General features: G+C 39.3%; 1 protein-coding gene across 4 annotated transcripts in view; it reads left to right on the top strand.

Moving 5' to 3' along the window:
- The window catches only part of LOC148658457 (nectin-3-like protein), a 118295-nt gene that overhangs the window by 43831 nt on the left and 55312 nt on the right, over positions 1-19152 (top strand). For all 4 annotated transcript variants that reach the window (XR_015940074.1, XM_088639666.1, XM_088639663.1 and 1 more), the window contains exon 2: positions 11700-12047. Coding sequence is in view for 3 of the 4 variants with exons in the window: in XM_088639666.1 (XP_088495792.1) it covers positions 11700-12047 (348 nt within the window). In the remaining variant the exon portion in view is untranslated. The remainder of the gene's footprint in view (positions 1-11699; positions 12048-19152) is intronic.

The raw sequence follows: 19152 nt of genomic DNA, 5'->3' as shown, positions 1-19152 counted from the left end.
TTCAAGATTGCAGAGTTACACTTAAAAGTACACAGTTGTTACATACTGTATTAGGTGCAGTCCTTGAGGCTAGGTAACAGGGGTTCTTGACATATACTGGCTGCAAGACAAATCTTTGAGAAGTTAGAGGACATTTCTTTGCACACATGCCTGCAGTTTGGATTGCTCATTCAGAAAATTTACTGATTTAAAATATATATTAATCTGTTTACTTATGAAGGGGGGCTGTTCAGGTAGGTAGAAGTCAGGAATAATCAATTCCTTGTGGGTCATTTACTTTAAACTCGGACAGGGTTTCCTACCTAGAACTTTTGAGTATGGCTTGTCTCGTGTAGTGTAAATCACAAGTTAAGTGCATAACGTGTAACTTGGACATTTCATCTGTGTTGTGTGTATCTGCATCTCATTTATTTTGAATGGCATCAAACATTTAAAATCTCATTTTATGTGGTGTTTATAGAGGTACCAAAACTATGTAGAATTTAAGTAGCTCTTACAGGCCATGGTCATGCATAGTATTCTTTCAAAAAATGAATAGCAGGTTCAGCAAAATAACTTCAGGATCAAAATGTAAAAAATGCTCACATGCGATGGGCTGAGCTGTTGTGAGCTTCTAGATAGTGTAACTTGTAGGCGAAATGATGACAGGAGACTCTATATGTCTTACTGTACTTAATGTATTTTGATTGTGCTCTTCATACCAGGTAAGATGTTACTTGAACATATATTGCGAAGCATGGACAAAACAAATTCTTAAGTTATATGGAGTACTACTACAGTACAGTATGTTCAAACTAAACTTTGTGACATTACTTTATAGCTGCAGGTATATCACAAAGCAACTAAAAGAATAGCATCATATATACAAGTTGAAAAACTTTAGTTGTTAAATGAGTGTTGTTTTGGTGTTTCTTGGTATATAGGGAGGTAATATAAGCTGTTTGTTCATGGTTCTCAAAAAAAAAAAAACGCCAGACTAAAAGGAAAGCAAAGACTTCCAATTCATTATTTTCAGAATGGAGAAATAGTTATGAGTGTCCAGTATACTTTATTTCTGTGTGGTCTCTGAATTAAAACTGAAATAAACTTTGCTTAAAACGTTTGAGGATGAACTATTCTCTTTTTATTCAGTCTAACCGGTACATTTCTTAGATGTCGGCAGGCATTACGGTTATCACACTGTGAAATCAGTGTCACACATTTGACATGGATTTCTAAACTGCAGCCTTTTAATTGAAAGAGGTGTGGCATTGAAAGAGATAACGGTATTTATGTTTAGTTAGGTAGTGGTATTTAAAAAGCCATTAAAAAGATTTACTACTTTTTCATGTGCTATGAACTTTGAATGTCGACAGATTAACGAATAGACCACCCATGCTCTAACTGCTTTGTACAATTTAGAGTCGTTATAGTTATAGTTTTATAGAATACAGTATGAAACAGACAAGAGCTAATATACAATACCTGTTCGCATCAAAGAATTCCTGTTTGGCACTCTTCTAGTCCTGACAAGTAAATAAAATATTCATAATCATATTAAACTGTTAACAGCTCTGTTCATTATTATTTTTCTCAATACCAATGCTCACTGTCCTCATTTACCAGCCAACAGAAACGCAGCTAGTAAACGTTGATTGAATAAAGTGTCTACTAGCTAACGCTATCAAAGAGTTAGTGTCATCTGTTAAAACTGTTGTACACTATGTCCGTGGTCCATGTGTCAGGATTTGGACTGGCTCCTCTTGTTTCAACTTGCTTCATTCAGATACAGGGTACAATGAGTTTTGGACATCCATGTCTTAGGATGAAGGCTGTAAAAGATTTACTTGTATTGCCCAGCAACATTCCCCCAAAAGCAAATGGCCAACGCTGACCCGCCAGCAACAGTAAGTAGTAAACCTGAAATGCAGGCTTTTGGTCTCTATACAATTTTTTTTTAATTTGAAAATGTTTTTATTGCATGTTGATTTAATGTAGTTAAATGTACTTTGTTTAACACGAGAAAAAAATATTGTTATTTGGGTGTTTTTGGATTTGATCAGAATAGCGGTGAGGACCTGAGAGATGGGATTACATTTGAATGTAGTGATACAGTACTTCATTTTAAAGGATCCTAAGGGAATTTACATAGAAGGAGGAACTCGCTTGATCCACTACTGAAGTGCAGCCCTACCTAGGTAATGCACTGCATCCATTATGCACCAGCAGAGCAGATAAGTTTTTATTGCTTAAATTTTTAATTCAGTACATTGGAATCTCTGGGGAAGGCAGTTTTCTGAGACCAAAGTGGAATAGCAGGGTGACATCACAGTTCTCACCTCCGGTAGGGTGGTGTTGTCTAATGTCATGAGAGATGAATTTATCTGAATGAGGTGCTATAGCACTCTTTCCCCTTTCAGTTCCAATTGTGGAACTTCTAGCCCAGAGGGAAGAGCACCACCTACTGGTCCCCCACCACTTTGGAGGTCTTGAAGATTAACCTTAAAGCTTAGCCTGAATAAAAGGAAACACATTAAATTTGAAAACAAATTGGTAAAAACTGGCATTGTAGCCAACAAATAATGTCTAAAACTTTAAATATATAATCTACATACAGCCCTGTGCAGTTCTGCATTTTGCCACTGGGGTGCATTGAAGTCTGGCCTTGACTTCCCTCATGTAATGTTAATGATGCAAGAGCTACAGCAAACGCAGATTCTTTCAGTATTGCAATTTGCGATAACTCATTACACTGCTCGTCAGCCATTTACTGTATATGCTAGGATCAATCTTCCAGAAGAGCCTGGGATCTTCCTTCAATTTTTCCCTTTCCCTGCTCACATGTCCTCGTAAGTTGGGTTCTGGCTATTACCCGTTTTAAGGCCTTTTAAGAAAGTTCGTACATGAATTTTTTGGTATTGCTTGTTCCATACTTCCACCACCCTTTGTACATCTAATCCTCCCTTGCCCATTTCCATTTGGGTCCTCTACTTTCTACTTCTATGATTAGGAATTTATCACTGCTTGTGAGAATTCTGAATATTTTGAATTGGCTTCTTTTGTAATCTTTGTTCAAGAATAAAAAGATCTAGTTTCTTTAGCCTGTTTGCGAAGGATATCCTGTTGATCCCAGAAGTTGCTTCTACGGACTACTTCCAGAGCAGTGGTGGCTTTTATTTTTGTAGTTTTGAATTGTACTCCGATATCTTTACTAGTGCAATTTAACATGACATCCCTTAAATTCTCCATACAACTACACTACTAGTGTTTTCTAAAATAATGTGAACAGAGAAATCCAATTTCTCATATTATCCCACCTTATGAACAGAACGTTACTGCATGTGCATTGGTCTGATAATTCTTTATTTTAAAAAGTTGGCATTGTGTGTTGCTTTCCCAAGCTTCAGGGGAAGCTAAGGGTAATGTCTTTCTGACGGACTGTCTTTGATTAATATCTTGCCATATGCCTGTTTCAGACTTCTATTATTTATTAATTGAGAAGAATATTTTTCATTCACTCTGGATATGAAGTTTAAAAAAAAAATCCTCTTCAGAAAAAAGAGGATACAGAAGACATACAGAAGAATCTGTTTTTGGTGCTTCTCATAAACAAATTCAAATTCCTGGTATGGCTTTGTAGCTGTTTTTGATAAGAATGAGATCTTGATTCAGAATCTTTAGATATATTTAGCAGGTCAAATCACAGAACTTACACTAGTTCAACAGCAATACCAAGACCCAGGGACACAAGTAGCAGCTTATTGTAGGAACATATTAGACGAAATGCAAGAGAAGTCTTTAAACAGAGGATTTTAAGGATTTGAATCCACATTGTTGAAGGTAATACTGTGGTATTCTTTGAGGAAATTACTTACTATGTTTCTGGAATATAAACCAATCAAAGATCGTCCGGGTAGCCTCCACTTGCTTGTTACCCGTCTATGTCCTGTGTACTAATCCCAAAAAAATCCCATCCAGCTACGAAATGTGCCTCATTTAACATGCTGACGATCTCTATTTGCGAATAATTGCGTTTTATCACACAGGATTTGAAAATCTCTATATAATCAATAATGTCAGCAAGCATTAGCTGGGCTTTTTGCTTTTACATTTGAAGAAGAGTGGTTTGTGCCAGTGCTGATCACCTTTGCATCATCAGTATGATGATGATGTTATCCGGTCAGTCGGATCTGACTCTCGGCGATTCTATAGGCCATCTCTCGCCACGCTTCCCGGTCTTGGACTTTCTCTTTCAGCTGTTCTATGCCTAAGCCAGTGTCTGTTTTGATGGCGTTGAGCCACCGCGTTCTTTGGCGGCCTCTTCTTCTTGTTCCACTGACCATTCCAAGCATCATTGCTTTCTCCAATGAATCTGATTGAAGTATAAAGGCAATTAACTCTTAAAATTAGCATTTTGTCTCTGTGCAACTGATACATCTGTTATATAAGTCGTGAGATGATTATTACAATTGGTTTAGTGAAAAGGATGTTCAGTTTGAATATTGGGTCCTTTGTTTAACCATCACTGATCCTATTTAATTGTAACTTGAGCTTTTCTTGGGCTTCTAGGCAGTAAGGAATGGATATTGAATATGGTATTAAAGAGAATCATAATGCCATTTTTATTCATGTTGGTGTGGGTTTGACTTACAGCATAAGGTTTTTATTACTCCTTTTAAGTTTGTTAGGTTTAAATGATCATAATTAAAAATATTCATTCTTGTTTTATGTATTCAAAGTGTTGCATTGAGACTTTTCAGGTTTTCTGTTACAGAGCAAAATGTCCTTTTAATTTTGTGCCAGCCACTATGAAAGTTTCGAGCTGCCAATCCAATTTTTTTTTTCTAGAGGGAATCAATTGGATTTTTGTTTAATGGTATAAAAAACAGGATTATGTTGTCCGCTTCCCTGGGCTGTGGTGCTATAGAATGCACTATACACTCTACTGTTCGCACCTTTCTCTGCTGTCCTGATTCCAAGACTCACATCGCTGTCTTAGGAAGAGTGTGGCTTGGTGTGCGTCTGGTGGGGCTTAACCACTGGGGCTCCACTCTCTCTGAGGCCTGCTGACTCGGGGCACACTTTCATTACCCTTTCCCAAACCTTGATTTAATCAGGACTAGACTTGATTGTCCTTTGCTGTTTACATTAACGTTCTATCATTTTTCACATCCACAGCCATGCCACAGTACATTTCCTAGTTGTCCCTCTTGGTATTTTTGTCTCTGGGATAAATACATGAGCTCTCTGCATGGCGTTGTCCTTCTGGCCCTGTCACTGGTTTGTGCTTTTTGTGCTTGGCACTGCATCACTTTTGTACTGAATGTTAAGTCCAGGCTACACATTTTCACATAGAGAGGCTCTGTGGTTCCAGACTCTCCTCCAGCCAAGTCGAGGGTTTCCCTGCTTTTGTACTTTTTAGTTTTTTTCCCACAAGTCTTCTTTTTCACTCTGCATTGGTTTGGCACGGCTGTGTGACTGAGTGGTTTAAAGCTTTCCTCTCCGGTCCAGCAAACGGCACTCCCAGTGACTTCATACTGTAGCCCTGCAGTATGGCTCTCCAGCGAGTGCAGGAGCCACACAGGAAGCATGCTGTCAGATTTCAGTGCAACAGAGAGAATGTTTATAGGAAGTTGCATGGAAATGTGGAGTTTAATAACCATTAAATTGATAAGCAGCTTGTAATTGTCTTTTGTAAGAAGGGGGGGGGGTCTTCCAGTTTTTTAACTGGCTTCTGGAATGTAAGAGAAATTTAACTTAAGGACCAAAAAAGGATTTTACCATCTTTTGATTTACTGTATGGGTTTTTCTTTTCTGGGCTAGAAAGGAAGAGTTAGCACTACTTTTACTGAATACAACAGTACACGGCGGCCTTGAATAGGAACACCAAAGAATGCTTATCTAGGTTTGCGTTGTCACGCATGTTTGCACTATAGAGTCCTGCTATGTTAAAATGGGCGTAATAAAGATACGATGTGTCTGGCACAATGTCCAGCACAAAATGGAGCATCAACAAGCAGAACAGCATCTGGCTTCCTGCTCCTGAACCTGATGCAGATAAGGCACATAAGCTTCATATACAATATCCATTCACCCATCAGTTTCTAATCGCTTCTTCCAATTCAAAGTTCCTTCATAGTTAGAACATACATACCCCATATGGATAGCACCCTACTGTAGGTCTGGACTTGAACTGAGGGCCGCCGTGCTAGGGGTAAGCCACTGCGTCTTTGTGCCACGTTTCTTTTTAGAAGTTCTTTTGTTTCATTTTTTTCGTATCGCTAGGTTCATCAAAGAGCAATCTTGCCTAAATGTCAATATAAATTGAGAGTTTGAAGAGAATAGGCATGTCTTATAAAGAACACACATCTCTTTACTCCATCTGCAAACCTTGTCAAACAGGTCTCTATTGAAATGACTTCTGGTTGATTAAAAATGCAATGTCACAGGACTTTTTTTTTTGTGCAGGGGCTTTTTTCTTTTTTCCTTTTCTCACTTCATATCCTTGCCAGTCCATTTCGCCTATGTCCTACATATTCAGAGCTTCTAAATGCATCAGAAGCACGGTTAGGATGGTTTACGGCTGAAGCCGTCTTCCACAAGCTGGGGGCTGGCTGTGGACCGAAGCTCTGTTCTCGGTAGGGTACATGTGCCCATGCAGTGACCATCTGGCTTGCTCTTCTGAAATACCCACTTATAGCTGTTCATTCTAATTAACTTAAAATGACAAATGTAGGCAACTATAAGGCTAGATTTTCTCGTTGCTTCTATTACAGTAGTAGTAGTACATCCTTTTTGGCTTTGTGTACATATTAAGGTCCGCTGAGCCAGTGCTTGTGAAAGGAAAGGAGCAGGCAAGACTTGTGCTTCTTTGGTGATATTTGTAAAAAAAAAAAAGTCCACATCAAAATTAGCCATTTTAAATAGACATTGTTAATAGAATAAAAATGAGTTAATGTACATTCAATGATTTATTTTTTGTAATGGTCAATCAAAATACAGTTTTCAAAATAAAAGTTCTGATAAAAGATGGTGTTTGTAGAAAATCTTTTTTCATTAGTTTTTCATGGTGAAATGAGGACATATGATTCCTCTGTGAGTGCTTTGAACATGTAGAATTTAAAAGGGGGTGAGCAGGTGTTTCTTTAGAACAGCACGGCAAATTTTGTGTACCTACAGTTCTTTTTGTATTGATTTCTTTGCTGTAAAGTACATCATTTTTAACAGCTCTTTAGCTGAATTGAGCAAATGTAACCTGCACTTTTCTTGGAATGAAGCAAGGTGTAAAAAATGTTTGGAGTGTGTCTGCAAGCCATGAGCAGGAACATTTCTTGAAAGGGAGCATTTTGTTTGTTTGTTGGCATGTTATAAATGTTCTCAGTGGGGCTGGGGGCAGGGCGGTATTCAGCAGGACCACTGTCTAGCATGGGACAGTTGTCCGGGCCATTAAGCTACACCGGGATGCAGCTTTGTTCGACAAATGAAAGAATTCATTAGTTTACAACACTTTGTTCAAAAGCACCGAGCTGTACGTAATGAGGAGAAAAATGTGCACTTGAGAAAAGTCTTTTGGTATGAATAGTTTCCAACTATTAGAGCTTTCAATGGGAAAGTTATTCCTCTTTGACACAGTTCTGTTACAGTTTTCCAAAACAGAGCTGCATTGGCAGTATCTCTCAGGAAAACTGTCGCAAGCAGGTGCTGTAGACATTAGGACACAAGATGTGAGAGAGTTAGACATTTTCGTTCCTCAAAGAGCTGAGAATGTTGAGAGAAATATTTAGAATTTAATTCACTGGGATCCTACAGAAAAGAATCAGCTTGATGATTTTCTTGGATAAAACGCAGTAAGCTTCTAACAACTGGGAAGCTTTGTAATCTTTTTTTCAACATTTTATTTTGTGTGTCTGGACAGTCTTGGGTCAGAATGTAAGCAGCATTCCTTCTGAATTCTTCAGGTTTTCTGAAGATCACACTGCCCTGTAAATACTGCTCAATTACCACAGAGCTGGAAACAGTTTAAAGAATTCTGATGTGTATCCATTATACAGTGTGCAGCAAGGTTCTGAATAAACTCTTGAGGTCATTGTCATTGTTAGGCTTTCACATATATAAAAAACAAACTGCCGCTATGAAGATGAACACTGCATTGTTCATGAAAAACTTTGAGATGGCTAGGCCATTCTGTGGCTCGTTTCATGGTGGGTGTCCGGTTTTGTTTCATATACAGTATAATTGTTGGCAATTGCAGTGGAAGAGTGGCAGTGGAATGCGGAGGCAGGAAAGCTTGCCTGTATTTTATTCGGCAGAGAGATGCCTCCCAATAGCTGTCCAGGAAGGTGTGTGTTACTATGACATGTAGGGCGAGTCTGCTGACTCTGCTCAGTTCGTGGATAAAAGGGCAAAGCAGGGGTTTGTAATTATTCACCTGCCTCAACCATCAGAGCACAGTAACCAGGGAAGCTGGATGGATCCCAGTTAAATGAAGCTATGAACAATGTCACATTCACACACAGCATGTCTAATCTATTCATGTGAGAAGTTCAAATGGTGATTCACAGCTGCAGATTTCCAAATTAATAGATTAATAAACTTAAATCTCAGGATTCAGGGTGGTCAGTATTATGCTACACCTTTACTGTATTAAAACATTTTGGAAAGAAAATAGGAAATACTTGATTACTTTATTAGGAGGTAGACTTTTTCTGTTATTGTCTGGCATAATCTTTAGGACAAACAGCTTGATGAACAGAACCTCTCGGTTCCTTTCAGGTTCATTTTCATCAGTTATCAAAAATTGATTTATAGTGCATGTCAAAGTTTATTTTTAATCTTATACCTTTTTTCCCCTGAAGGCTTATGTATAGTACTGTATATTCATTTTGTCCATGAAGGATAATTTGCCAGTATTTTATAAAAGCTTTTGCCTTGTGCCTTGATCTACAGTATGTGTATTCTGCTTATTGGTAATTTCAGCAGTACCTATTCAATATGTTATGATCTGTTGGCAGAGGACTATAATACAGTATTTCATTCATAGAAAAAAAAGCAATACTGCTGTAAATGATGAGGTCTTCAACACAGCCCTTAAGATTTGGTTTGTCAGATGGATGATAGCCTTCCTGTCACACCATTTATGTTGTTGAATTAGTGTCACTTTATCACAATGCCAGTGCATTGTCTTTGCTTACAGGCTTGGAGATAAATCCTATCCTTTTAAGCTCTGTTTTTTTAGCCCGTAGGCTGGACTTATTAGAAGAGTTGTTAAGAGTGCATTCAGTGTAACATCTGCACATCAGTACACTGTATAGCAGGCATATGATACAAGATGTCTGAATTTCGTTTGGTCCCCTTTTTGGTTATCAAATCTGTTAAGCATCTTGACGTCTTGTGACATTTAAAGTACATGTATTGCAAGTTGTCTAATGGGACGTGCAGCCTGGGCTCTTGCAATAATAACCCTGGGCTATTGTTCATGTGGGGTATTGAAGGCAAGGATATGCTAGCTAAGCATTTCTTTTCTCTTGTTTTGTATTGCACACCTTTAGCCAATTAGTGGCAATACAGCAGGCTCCATGTAAATAATGTTTACACATTAGAAGCATGCTTTGGAGCAAGCTGAAAATAGCTACAATATGTTGAAATGTGTTATGTGGGCAAAGCCGAGATTAAAGCAGCAGTAGAAGGGGGGGGGGGAGTCAAATAATTTGTTGTTTTATCTCGTTCCAGAAATGAAATTTGTTTCATTTTTCATTGTTGGCAAGGTGTTTGTGTAAAACGCCCTGGGACAGGGCACTATAAAGTTATTCATTAAAATCTAAACACAGAGGGGTGGCCCAGACAAGACTTTTTGCTGCCTTTTGCACTCAATATGTTTCTGAGCTGCACTTAATTATTGTCTGGGATTAAGGCCTGCTTCGCTGAGTATAAAACAATCTTGCACAGCATGAAGTGCTACACTAAAGCGAGCTTGCCCTGCAGCTCTCTGCAAAAACTGCTGAGTTTCCTCTATTCTTAAATGCTAGTGACAGTTCCACTAACAAGGAACATCTTTGACGTCTACCAAAAGATCTTGGTGCACTGAGAACAGGTAGCATTTGAGTCTTTGATATGCAGTCTCATACCAGCAGCTCTCTCTCCTGAGTCCACAGTGGATTGGCAAATCCATCTTTTGTTCTGAGTGACTGACGGGCAGAATTTGTCAAGCACAATGTGTTTAACAACAGTAATCAGAATGGTCCATTAGCTATTGTCTTATGCCATTTACAGCAACATTAATCTTGAAAGGGTGATGTGAACAAAAACGCCTTAATGTCCTAACAGTTTTAGTTGTTCCTAATGCTGCTGAAAGTTTGGAGTTCAGCTGTAATTAGAATGCTGAAATTCTCTAAAGTGAAACTAGCAATAGAGTTTATTTTTGTTGTTGGTGTACAAGTCCTTTGAACTAAGGAACACTTTTATTATAGCGTATGCAAACTACATTTTTCATCTCAACCACAAGTAGCCTTCATTAATAGACAAGAATTCGTATCTAATCCAACTAGAATTTCTAAGACACCAACTAATATACTGTAAACCTGCCTTTGATTTATATTAGCATTCTCTTTTATAACAGATGTTCATCTTAAATCTTTGCCTCATTTCATGCTGTTTAAATAACATGAGAAAATGTCATGAAGACTGCTGCACACATCCTGAATAGTACATAACACTGTGTACATGTAGCTTCCAAAATAGTCAGCTTTTTCCTGTGTGACTTCATACTGGAATGGGCAGAGTTCGGCCATGTGCAGGAGTTACTTGTGCTAAACTTACCCACTTGGTTTGAATTTAATCTTTGTATTTCATATTTTTCTGTATTGTAAAAGTGCTTTTTCCACTAATTACTTTTGTTGAAATGTATAGCTTCATATTGATTCTTTAATTTGTAGTAGTAGGAAAAATAAGAACATTTGCAAAGCTATCTCATGTTTTCTTCACTTACATCTTAAAGAGCATGTGGATGTGAGATGAAAAGAACCTAGAAATATTCTTTACTAATTTCAAAGATTTTTAATCCTAAAATTAAGGTACCTTGTGCTCTGTACAGGTGTTCTGTGCGTTTCAGCCAGTGAAGTTACTGATTTGGAGCAGCTTGCCCCAGTTCAAGCCTAGTCTCCTGCGTGTCGTTAGCGGAGTGACTGGGAATCCCCATGCAGATGGAGCACATTTTCCAAGCACCATCAGGGTTGGATTAAGCCTGAGAGGTTGCCAGCATGTTCTCCGCTTGCTACACAACAACAATCCCTGCAATGCCATGGCCTTCTGTCCTGCAATTGCAGCTCCATTTCTTGCAGAGATGTAGAGTTTGCAGTGTAACATACAGTAGATAACAGTGGGTGCATCAGAAGCATTTGCTATCCCTGTTCTACTTGTACGGGCACAGGCATCCTAATGCTGGTGTTGATTGACCGTTCTAAAATCATAGCCAATTTTCAATTTGACATGAACACAAGAATATTTGTTATTCTTACACCATGGTGTGATGGGAGAGCCCCTGTTGGACACTTTTCCCACCAGTATTGTTAAACAGACACAGCAGCCTCTAGAATTCCCCTGTGCTGCAAAAATGCAAGCTGACATTGAGTTTATCGGGATAAACAGTTCAAAGAAAGATCACAGGCTTGTAGCTAAATCTGTTTTAGTGTTTAATTTTTCCCTGTGTCTTTCTGTGTTCCTAGGTGTCGGCTCTAATGAGGTGATAGTAGATCCCCGAGTGACAGCCGTGTTGGGGAAGAACATCACGCTGATGTGCACGGTGGAGGTGGGCCGGAACCTGAGCTTGACGCAGACCTCCTGGGAGAGGAAGCACAACGGGAGCACCCTCACGCTAGCCGTCTTCAATCCCATCTACGGCATCTCGATTGCAGAAGACTACAAGAAGAGGCTGTTCTTCAAGGACCCCTCCAATGAAGATGCCACCATTGTGTTGGAGGATGTGGGCTTTGCTGACACTGGAGTGTACACCTGCAAGGTGGCAACCTTTCCTCTGGGCAACACGCAGGCCTCCACCATGGTCACTGTGATGGGTATGTACGTTACAGCTTCATAACAATTCATGCATTTCTAATCCGCTTCTCTTAATTAGTTATTTTATCTTAATCCTAATCTGTTATCAAGCTCTTTGTAAATTGTGTACCCATTGAAGTAATATTGAACATTAACTGAGCAACAGTAGTCGCAGGACAGAGACAGTTGTTTGTGACATCTGAAGACAACAGCTGCTTCTCCTTTGAAACTTGTGAATCAGTCTGCTTCTTCTCAGCTTTTCATTAACAACAGAACTCCGTAGGATTGGTGGAGAGCTCTCATTGATAGTGCCTCACTCAGCCTTGCGGAGTCCCCAAGTCAGACCCAGGTTTCCCTGACTTTGGCCCGACCATCTGTATACCATCTCTCAGAATGTGCCGACCACAGTGGACAGAAGGCCTTGTCCAGTTTGAGGCCAGCAATGTCCAGGTTATAGGACCCTGTCCACCCTGTGAGCCAGAGGTTGTGAACAGATTAGCTGATCAGAGCCTTCCCAGACTTTTATTTTCTGCAGAAACATAGAAGTCCAAAAAAGAACATTTTTTTTATAGCTTAGGTCACAGCAGCAAGCCAAATATTAAAATACCAGTTGTTTAGAATCTGGGTGGATCGATCTTCTTAAATGACCCAGTCAAAGTTCTGGCTTGAATCCTACAGATAATCTGTATAAAGATTTGAAAATTGCTGTCCATAACAGATCTCCAAGCAACCTGAGAGAGCTTAAGGCAAATCTGCCAAGAAAAACAGGCATACCTGTACATTATATCAAGCCAGTGTGCAAAGTTAGTAACGAGTTAAGCAAAAAGACTTGTGGCTGTGATTGCTCCCAGAGGTGTTTCAAACAAACAATGAGTTTGTGCTTCACTTTCAGTAGGTTTTGAAAATTCAAAACCTGTTTTTGTAGTTTCCAAAAACAGGACACTATACAAATATTGAAAAATACTTTTGCAAGGAAGTGTCCGTGTAATACAGTTGTAACCTGCTATAACTGATCTGTATTCATGTGAAATTTCACGCACAGTGCAGTCTGACCACTCCAGATGTGTGGTGGACAGAGAGAGAAAAGGGGAAGCATGAACAGCATTTTCAATCTATATTGTGTAGATGGCTGAATGAGAAAGCAAACACTACACTAAAGGTGTTGAAATAGGCTTTTACTGGCTTCATTTCTATAAGAACGTCAACTAGGAACCCCAGTGTGACACAATATTGAGAACAGTCAGAGAAACTAAAAAAAAAAAAAACACTTAGGACCTTAAACTGATTTTAAAGGTTGGGGTGGTTATGACACTATAAGAAACACTATATTAGCTGTTTCTACAAGTGGGCCAAGCATGCATCCTGAGGATCATTCCTAGAACAGTATTAAAAGTTGTACTGTTTATTTTGTGAAGATGAAAATCAGTTCATAATTAAAAGTCCTTTGATGCATTTGCTGCACTAAAGGGCTAACCACTTTGTCTAATTCAAGGTCATGGGGGAGCCAGAGCCCATCCTGGCAAGCAGTGGTCACAAGGAAGGATATACCCTGAAAGGAATGCCAGTCCATAGCAGGGCACTTTTAAGATAATTTCTTATTCTTAAGCCACTCCAATGTAGCTGTGCTTTAGATCATGTCCTGTAACACTTGTGCCTGTTCTGTGCTAATTAAACAGATCACTGCCTGTCCACAGCCTGAGCCAAGTGGCCAACTTCTTCCTTTGTGAACACTTGAGTGAAATACTCATTTAATAATCAGCCATTTCCTTTTCATTGTCTGTGGAAGTTCTCATTATTCCCAATATGTTTACTTCATCCTTTCAAGGAATCGATATTGCCACCATAACCTTCAAGATGAAGCTTTAGTGTCTCCATAAGTAACTACTAAAGCAGTTTAGACTAGAGCTAGGGGCCATGGCCTGTATGTTGGACTGCAGGAAGAAACAGTTCCTGCATGCCTTTGACGAATGAAAATTGTCTAAATGAGTGGATCATGATTTAAGCACACTTTAATGTGTTCTCTAATAGTAAAAGGCTACAGAGTACAAGTTCTTCAACAGCAATTGAAGCTATCTCTCATTGCATGCTTTATTTAAGGTTTTTAAATCCACTGATTCATACGGTTGGAAAAGTCATTGCTTGCAAAGTCTTTACTACTTGAATGTGCTACACTGAAAGAGAGGAAAACAAGTCAGATTTTTAGAGGTTTCTTTATTTCACCTACGCTTAAGCCACTGTCTGCGGAGAGAGGGTAAATTAGGTATTCAGCCTGTGAATCCTTATGTTCTGCTGCAATGAGAAGACACTAAATTGGTCAATAAATATTCATGACCTCTAGGTTGCTGGTGGAACAACCTCTACAGCAGTAAGCAGTTAGAGGGAATGTCACAATTGCAGTATTATGTGCGTTTTTGCCAGATTAATAATAACATTATTACTGTTACAAATAAGAGATGAAAAAAGGGTTGGAGATATCTTGTATATAGTCCGTTTCTGGAATACACAATACTTCTTATATTTAACAAACATTGCGGACTGTCCACCCTTGGTGCTATATAGTACAGACTGCTGAAAAAGTAGGATTTTAGGTGCCATTAGCCATGTCTGTCTGTGGATTATTTTCTTTCTCAGTTTTAAATTGTTTAACTTGTAAAACTAAAACACTTCTTCTCAATGTCCAGTAATGGTCCTGCTTAGTCTCTTTCCGTCAGGTTTATTTTGTGTCCTCCGTGCTGGCAACAGAAGTATCTGTATATTCCTGATTCTCTGAAAACACTTGCAGTCCTAGATGTCCAGTGATGGACTTAACAGTAAGAAAGGGTTGGAAGTAGTCCTGTATCGCAGATAAACTCTGGCTGACCACACTTTCCCTGAAAAACTACAGTTTGACAGAGGTGGAAGGGATGTGGCTGGATAGAGAGGGCCGCTGGCTCAAGGAGAGGGGAGCAGCATAGAGACGTTCAAATTTTTTCCAGATGTCTATGCTGTGAGCATGCGAGTTTAATCTAGCTGTGTTTCTGAAGAAATCTATATTGAGAATAATAAAGGAATAAAGCTGAATGGACTTGTTTATAGTTTTTACCTGATAGACTAGAATTCCATGTCATCAAAGTATAAACAGGAGGACACAAACCAGAGGATTGGGGAAAATAGAAGTGTGTAAACCAGATCAATGTGCGCCAAGTGAAAGCGATATTCCAGAATGGGACTCTGAAAGCACTTGTTCCTGTCTGCGCGTGCAGTGCGTCGGCACACAGACGCGCACAGAAAAGAGCTGTGTGCTGCGGCTCATCACTCACTGTAAGAATGGTGTAAATATGCGGAACAGTGGCTTTGCTATTTTGTGGTTTAGCTTTTGAAGAATGTCTCAAGACCCAGCATCCTCTCCTGTAAGCCATCTAATAAGATGAAAATGTGCACAAGAATAGACAAAGCTGTTGATCTAAACATTTAGTTTAAATACACAAAATTCCACATCGGTACTAGAAAGTATAGCAACACTGGAATTTTCAGGTGATTCAGGTACAGACTGCTCTGAGTAACTTAGCTGGATAGTATCTCTTTTTCTTTTGTACAGACCTTCCACCCTAACATGACCAATTTCACAGAATTGGGAACTATCCCATTTGACTTAGAATGTCCAAAACTATTCTTACTGCAGTATTTGTGTTTTCTCCATGCATGCCTGGTTTTGTGCGACAGAAGTGTCTTTCCTAAACTAAAAGACCCAATAAATGGATTTGATGTTACGATATTGGTTTGGCTTCTGTGAAGCTCCGTGTTAATGTTTGTGAAATAAGATTAATACTGAAGTTGTAAACAAACTTTGAGCTCCTTTTTGATGAACATGGCCATGTGACCTCTTTGTCATGGTTTGTTAGCTTAATGTGACACAGCTTGTATGCCTGTGACTGCAGAGTGCAGCTGAGAGATGTCACTGTGTGCTGAAAGAAATAGACAGGAGATTTTTACTCTGAGTAGTGGCAAATTATTGCACCAGGCAGCAAGTAGAATAATTTGGTAAACTCCCTCTTTGCAAGTCCTGCTGAGTGAGTTGGGTCTAGGCTGGATATCCTGCCACTGCTGTCCTGCATCAGCAGAGGAACAGATTAGAGGGGACAAGATTTCCTATAATTAGAGCAGGAGGAATGCAGAGTGGGTTTACTCACAGGAGGTGAAGAAATGAGGTGTGTGTCTTGTCTATTTTTGGGAGCAGGTTGTGTCAGTTTCTGGGACTGTTGTTCCTGGTGGAGGGATCAGGTTAGAAAAGCTGTGGATTAAGTTGATTTTCCATCCTCTTGAAGTTGTTCCTTGACAGCCACTGTGACACGAAATACCGCAGCTGTCCTTTCATCGAGATTGTCTTGGATTAACACTCAAAAGGCTTATAAGGACAGACAAAACAAGTTTGGATTTCATTGGATAGGCCACCAAATACAGTTTTTGTAACCTTTGCTTTTACAGGCCATGCTGTAGGTCTGATACGTAGCCTTTGATACTCTAAAAACCTAACTAATCCTGAGGAAAAGGGAAAAGAGCATGTTACAGAGGAGCTCTGCCAGGCCAAAGCTGAACATATTACTTCATAGAGTGAATCTCAAGACACTTAATACAAAGTGTAGAAGAAGTGAATTAAGAGTCACACTCTTGGGGGCTCAGGCTCTCAGGTCAATAAATATTAGTTGTCTTGGCACAAGAATCCACAAAAAATCCCAGAAACGCATAAACAACAATGGAAGGGGGTAGAAACTAAAGATAATTTAAAAGAAAGTTATATGGTGAACAAAGACCTAGGGAGAGTTAGAGTGGAGAACAAGTGCCCAGGTAATTAAGAGATAAGATTCAATCACTTTATTAGCCATATACAATTTCTTGCATTAGGAATTTCTTTTCGCGTACCCTAGCTTGCTCTCCATGAGACACATGGGCACACAGGCACACAGACGGGGAGAGAGAAGCGCAGGGTCAGCCGTTTATACAGTGCCCCTGGAGCAGCTGGGGTTAAGGGCCTTGCTCAGGGGCCCAGCGGGGTAGAATTCCTTTGCTGGCCACAGGATTTGAACGGGTAACCTTCCAGCTGCAGGCGCAGATCCTTAGCCACAGTGCCACTGCTCCGCAGTGCTAAACCTAAATTTATAGGAATTGGAAACAAAATTAGACAAGATGCCGGGAAAGCTAACCGCATTAGCAGGCAAATATGTTATTGGAATCGCAAACCTGACTAACTGAAAATGGTGCAGATAAATGTTAACATTAATTAATACACTTTTTTTTTTAGATTTTAAGAATCAAGCATCACTGAATTTGTGGGTGAGATTAAAAAGTTCCAAAGGTTTTTTAGGCGTATGCTATAAACTACCAAATGCACATGCAGATTATAAGTCAACAGTAATTCATATTTTCTGTGCAAATGTAGTAGTTTTTAGTTGAGACTTCAGCCTTCCCAATATAGATGGTAAAGACCTATAGGAATACAGGCAAAAGAAGCTGCAATGCTAGACATGGTTAATAACCGATTTCTTACCCTGTTTGTCAGAGGACCTGCAAGAGGAAATGCTTGCATAGATCTCATGTTTTCAAACAGTCGAGGCAGAATGAGACAAAGAGGTGAGAGAACCATTGTTAAGGAACTGTAATCATAATATGGTAATATGCTGTGCTTTGAAATATATTTTAAAAGTGTTCAGTTTGAGTCCAAAGCTGAAGTTGACAATTTCTGGAAGGTGCACTTTGAATGAATGAGAGTTTAAAGCAATTAAAATAGGATAGAATAGATATGATATCTCCGAATAAAATGGAAGGCAGTAGTTTAAATAGATTTTATCTTGAAGCACACAATTTATACGAAAAGTAAGTTAAAAAAGCATCTTAAATGGTTCAATAAAACCGGACAAATACTGTATAAGGGTAAAGACTGTACATCATAAAATGTATTAAAAGACAACAAGATCCATCAATTTTCTAACTGGTTCTTCCAGTTCAGGGTTGCAGGGGAGCCGGATCCTAACGCGGCAAACACCGGGTACAAGGCAGGCCACACCCTGGATAGGACACCAGTCCATCACAGGGCAGAGAGACACAAAAACACAGACATGCACACACTCACCCTGGGGCCCATTTTTTCCAGAAGCCAGTTAAACTACAGCTATGTTTTTAGACTGTGCAAGGAAACAGGAGCGCCCAAAGTTAACCCACACGAATATGGGGAGAACATACATTGGTTTGCACCTCTTCTTTGTTTACTTAAGGCTGAGAGTCCCAGTTTCTGCATATTTGTGTTTCATTGCTTTGCTGCCCCAGAGTAGTGTTGAAAGCACCATCAAACACATTGTCAGCCCCGGGACTGTTATCAGTTAGCACTGAGCTGCCATTCATTCCCAGCCTTTCTCTTGTGCTGAATACAATTTCCCTTGGGCTCTTGTGCCACAGAGGAACTTTGTTGTGACAAGCGCATTCATTTAAACTGTTTGAGTATAGGAACTCTGAATGTATTGGCCAGGAAAGCTAGTTTCAAATTGAATCCACAGCAATCAAATTAAACTCAATAAGACCTTGTAGTTTCAATTACAACTAAAACGTTTCAGGGTTCTTTACAGAATGTTTAGCATAAAATATAATTTCATTTAATGGACTTTAGTTTTATTTGCTACCCAAAACTTTTTTATGCTTTACAGATCATTAACAAACAAAGCTGTAAATTAGTATAATTTGTTTTAATACCTTTTGTCTCACGTTTGTGTGCTTTTGTCAGTCTACTGTAAATAAAACTCTATGCAATGAAAATGCACCATAGGAACTGATCAGCCAAGCTGACATCCAAGCAGTTCTTCACAATTCTGAAAGAAACTCCTTATCCCCTCATTACTGCTATTGCCACCAATAACAATAGCGGTTTTCTAATACATTAACGTGATTAAAAGTGAATAACGAAAAAGTGTGCATTAGCAAAGATGCTTATTTCTGGAGTCTAGCAGGTAGATCTTAGTCAATTTACTTGTACTTGCACAGATAACCGTGCAGAATGGTGGTTGGTTAGTCCTCCTTTGCCCTCTCACTTTGTAGCAGAAGCCTGCTCCAGGGGTACTTTTTCATGTCATACTGTAGTTATACAGTACCTGCTATCAA

Source organism: Lepisosteus platostomus, chromosome 7 (assembly GCF_059453375.1).
Source record: "Lepisosteus platostomus isolate fLepPlt1 chromosome 7, fLepPlt1.hap1, whole genome shotgun sequence".
NCBI lineage: Eukaryota > Metazoa > Chordata > Actinopteri > Semionotiformes > Lepisosteidae > Lepisosteus > Lepisosteus platostomus.
The sequence above is the reverse complement of the archived record's forward strand: the minus strand, read 5'-3'. Positions and strand labels throughout refer to the sequence as shown.